At 31.5% G+C, this 3951-nt stretch overlaps 1 protein-coding gene across 3 annotated transcripts in view; it reads left to right on the plus strand.

The window, feature by feature from the left end:
- LOC108690762 (uncharacterized membrane protein C20F10.07-like) overlaps positions 1 to 3951 on the plus strand; it is a 69348-nt gene that overhangs the window by 58797 nt on the left and 6600 nt on the right. For 2 of the 3 annotated variants that reach the window (XM_018198234.1, XM_018198225.1), the window contains exon 5: positions 399 to 566. The exons of the other annotated variant lie outside the window; for it this stretch is intronic. In XM_018198234.1, coding sequence (XP_018053723.1) covers positions 399 to 566 — 168 coding nt within the window. The remainder of the gene's footprint in view (positions 1 to 398; positions 567 to 3951) is intronic. 3 annotated transcript variants of the gene reach the window in all.

Below are 3951 nucleotides of genomic sequence, written 5' to 3' on the forward strand. Positions count from 1 at the left end.
AAAATTAAAGCGATATTACTTTTATCAATCGAGTTTTAAATCTTGCATTGATTGCTGTATTTGCTAAATGAGATATTACGCTGTGTAAATTCCTTTTTGATAACATATCAATACTTAGAAAACTTATTTACTGAGTACTTAACTGACATCTTTTCACTCTAATCGATATAAAGGAGAAACTAAGAAAATCTAAAAAAAAAATCTGGCAAAGTTAAAATTTTGCATTTATGTTATCTTTTTAATAAATGCTGTTGGCATATTTTTGATGAATTTTATAATTAATTTCTTCTTAAGATGAAAAAACATGCAGGGAGGAAAGATTCTGAAAATCATCGAGCAGCCTCTCTTCAAGTCTCTTTGCAATTTCTCTCAAATCCCATCTTCCATCTTGTTCACAGGTCTGCGGGGTCCATAGGCGCGCGATCGGCACCCAGCACGCCCTTACAAGCCACTCCCGAAGCCGGGGGCCAACAATCGATCAGCGGGTCTCAACTCACCGTGGCCGGCGCTAGCTATCCTCAGCCTCCGAGGAGTCCTAGTCACGCGGCCTTGAAATGTAATGACAGGTGAGGTTCCGCTCTGTCGTAAAGCTCACTCGACGCCGCTGCGCTTGCCGCAACGCACATTTATGACCATGAACCTGATATGCGATATTTCTTGTACGAAACGAAGTGTCGATATCTCCGGCGTTTCAATATTTTTCTGTACATATTACGTATAGTTTTAAAATTGGCGCGTGCATAAATGTTATATGTTATATTATTATACACTTTTTAATAAACAAATTGGAAACTAAATAGGGGGAAAACTGGGTTTCGAAATAAATATTTATTTTAAGTAAATGGATTGTAGATACAACACATATAAGTAATGTGATGACATAGTAAAGTTAATAAAAAATGCTTTATCTCTTTTTGAATAATTAAAATATTATAATATTTGTAAATAAATGAAATATTGAAATCAATGTACTTAATGTTACTATTTCATTTATTTAAAAAGCGAGACAGCTTATGCTTTATAATTATTGTATGTAGCAGGAAATTGACCAATATTCTGCTGACAATATTCTGTTGGTAAGAACGATAAATAATTTTCTACACGAATTTTTAATTAACGTTATTGATATCATTTTTAATATTATATTGTCAACTTTGCTTCCGCAAGTCAAATTTGCGCATAAAATAGCGTGCGTTATCGTTTCTTGGAAATTATCACTGAGCAACGAAGTGATAATATCACATCTGTATACGAATTGCAGAAGAGTAAGAAGGGAGAGAGGAAGAGAGTGTGAGAGAGGAGAGAGAGAGAGAGAGAGAGAGAGAGAGAGAGAGAGAGAGAGAGAGAGAGAGAGATTATAATAAAAAGTGAGAGATGCGAAGTGACGTGTTATATGCTTTCGTGATAAGACCATATAATTAACTTGTTTGTTTGTGTACTGGGAAATATGTTTCTTGAGATAGCTGCCACATCATAACTATCGAATGCCGCTGATAACTGCATTTATTTATGGCATTCAAATATTATTACGGCACACTTGCCGTGATAATATTAGCGAGGTCAGATCACTCTTTTGTCGGCGTAACTTAAACAGAAGATTCATAAAGGAAATAATTTTAGAAATGTATGCAATTAATCATTTTTTTTATTTCAGATTAAAAAAAGAAGAATAACTTGTTTTTAATCTGGAATGTATCTAAGTTATAGAATTATTTTGTTATAAAGTAAATAATTTATTAAAGAACATACACAAGGAGCTGATAATTGTAAAAAGTTAAAAAATAAAAAGTTCTTTTTTCTCACAGAGAAGTATGTGTGAGAAGTATCGTCGTTAGATTAGATTAAAGTAATTGAGGTATTTACACTGCAGAAGTCAGAAAAAATAGAAGAAGTAGGGATAATTCACTACTTTGTTACATTAGTATTGTGTTATGATTTTAATAATATATATATATATATATATACACAACAAAAATACAAGGATTTCACAAATTTTTTTTTAATATAAAAAATAAGTATTTCGGATTCCTAATATTGTTTTTTATAATAGACAATAGTACAAAATTTTTTTTACTAGTATACTTTTTTACTTAGTAAATAATACCTGATAAATTAGATTTTTGTTAAGTGCGACGTATATCTATACTGGAGTTACTCTATGAATTAATTGTATAATTAGATACATCTGTTTTTAATACATCATACATTTTGTTACGTAATACACTTTTTTTTTTTTATGAAATGTTTATTAAAAATGGAATCGATGAAATAGAGTCGATTTTAATAGATAATACAAGATTTGAAAAACCAGACTTTTCTCTCTCGTGCATTAAAAAGGAGCAATTTGCAAGCAGAACATTGATATAGGTCGACATTATCGCATGTTTAACGTTAAATACCACGGAGTTAGACAGCACTTGTAGCGTTAAATCACGTTGAGAATAGAATTGTATTTTGAAACAGTTCAATCGTATGGGAATGTTTTGCGTTCTTTCTTACAATAGCCGCTCCATGCATGCTATTCGTAAACGGTTATTACAGTACAAAGCATAACGTCGCGCGTATTATCTGGGCAAAATTGTCTTTTATAACTAAACCGTCTTGCTATAAAGTGTAAATATTTTGTTGTTTAATTAATCTTGACAATATTTTTGCAATTCTTCTTAAATAAAATTAAAAGAATCTTTTTTTGTGAAAAGTATAATAATATTTCTCCCGTAAAGTTTTTTTGTAAAAAATTGTATCATAAAATGAAAATTTTTTTGTAAAATTTCTACTTCTCTCTAAGAAAATTTTGTTATGCAAACAATTTTTTTTTATTAAAAGAATAATATTCACAATTTTTACAAATCCGGTTTAATTAATTGAAATCTTTTAATTATAAAAAAAATTCACTTTTTATTTTTCTATTTTTTCTAGTTATCTTAATTCTGACGAAAGAAACAAAAATTACAGATAAATATTGTTTACGATTCGTTTTTACGCTCAGTAAAAACTCATTCTCATTAATATTCATTCTGATGTGTAAAAACTATATATTCCTCATCTACATATATTCTACAGAAGTAATTATATCTCTCAACAAAGAGAAGACTTACTAGCGGTCAGTTCTGATAACCATGATATAGATTACAAATGTTCTGTATACAATCGCATGTGACATATATCATGAGAGATAATCCTAAAAAAAAAAATCATACAAGTGAGAGAGACGTGCAATATGTCACGGATCTTATTGAACGGACAAAGATGTAGTAACGAAAGAAAAACATTTTTCCATTTTTCCTGCCGCGCCTCGTACACGTTTTCGCGGGATTATTTGCCATTATAAAACTCTCGCCTGTATTCCTGAAACTTCGCGCCGATATTCCAGCTTTCGCGAATCTTATCACACTCGAAAGTTCTATCTGCCATGTTTATCTCGTCGCTTATTATCATCGAATCCGCTTATTGCATCCGTCATCATGTGACTTTTTTTTTGTTCGTTTCGGTTTCCGGCGAGCCTCTTAATCGAGCGAGATGGCACAACGGCCGCTCCAGACAGTCTCCCACGTGTTATCATTGCCGCCGGCAGCGGATTGTTAAGCCACGGATCGTGAACCAGTTACGCGTTACGCTACGCTTCGGACGGGTCATCTTCACGTGCGAAAATCGCACGGTACACGTCGCGATCGGGAAGATGAATCGGTGATTATTTAGATTGAATCATTTGAATACTTTTGAATTTCTCTGCAAAACAGTATTCTCTAATGAACAAAATAAAAATCTTATCTTGCTGTAATTAATTTTATTGTAAGAAAGAGAAGACTATTTATTTACATTTTTTATACTTTTAAATATTCTCTGAACTCGAATATTTGAGTTCTAGAAGAATATGTGGATTTAGACATTACGAAGGTATAAATTTCTGTGAATTATTTATAATTTACTTTAAATAATTATTTATTTATT

The sequence above is a fragment of the Atta colombica genome, unplaced genomic scaffold, assembly GCF_001594045.1.
Source record: "Atta colombica isolate Treedump-2 unplaced genomic scaffold, Acol1.0 scaffold105, whole genome shotgun sequence".
Taxonomy (NCBI): domain Eukaryota; kingdom Metazoa; phylum Arthropoda; class Insecta; order Hymenoptera; family Formicidae; genus Atta; species Atta colombica.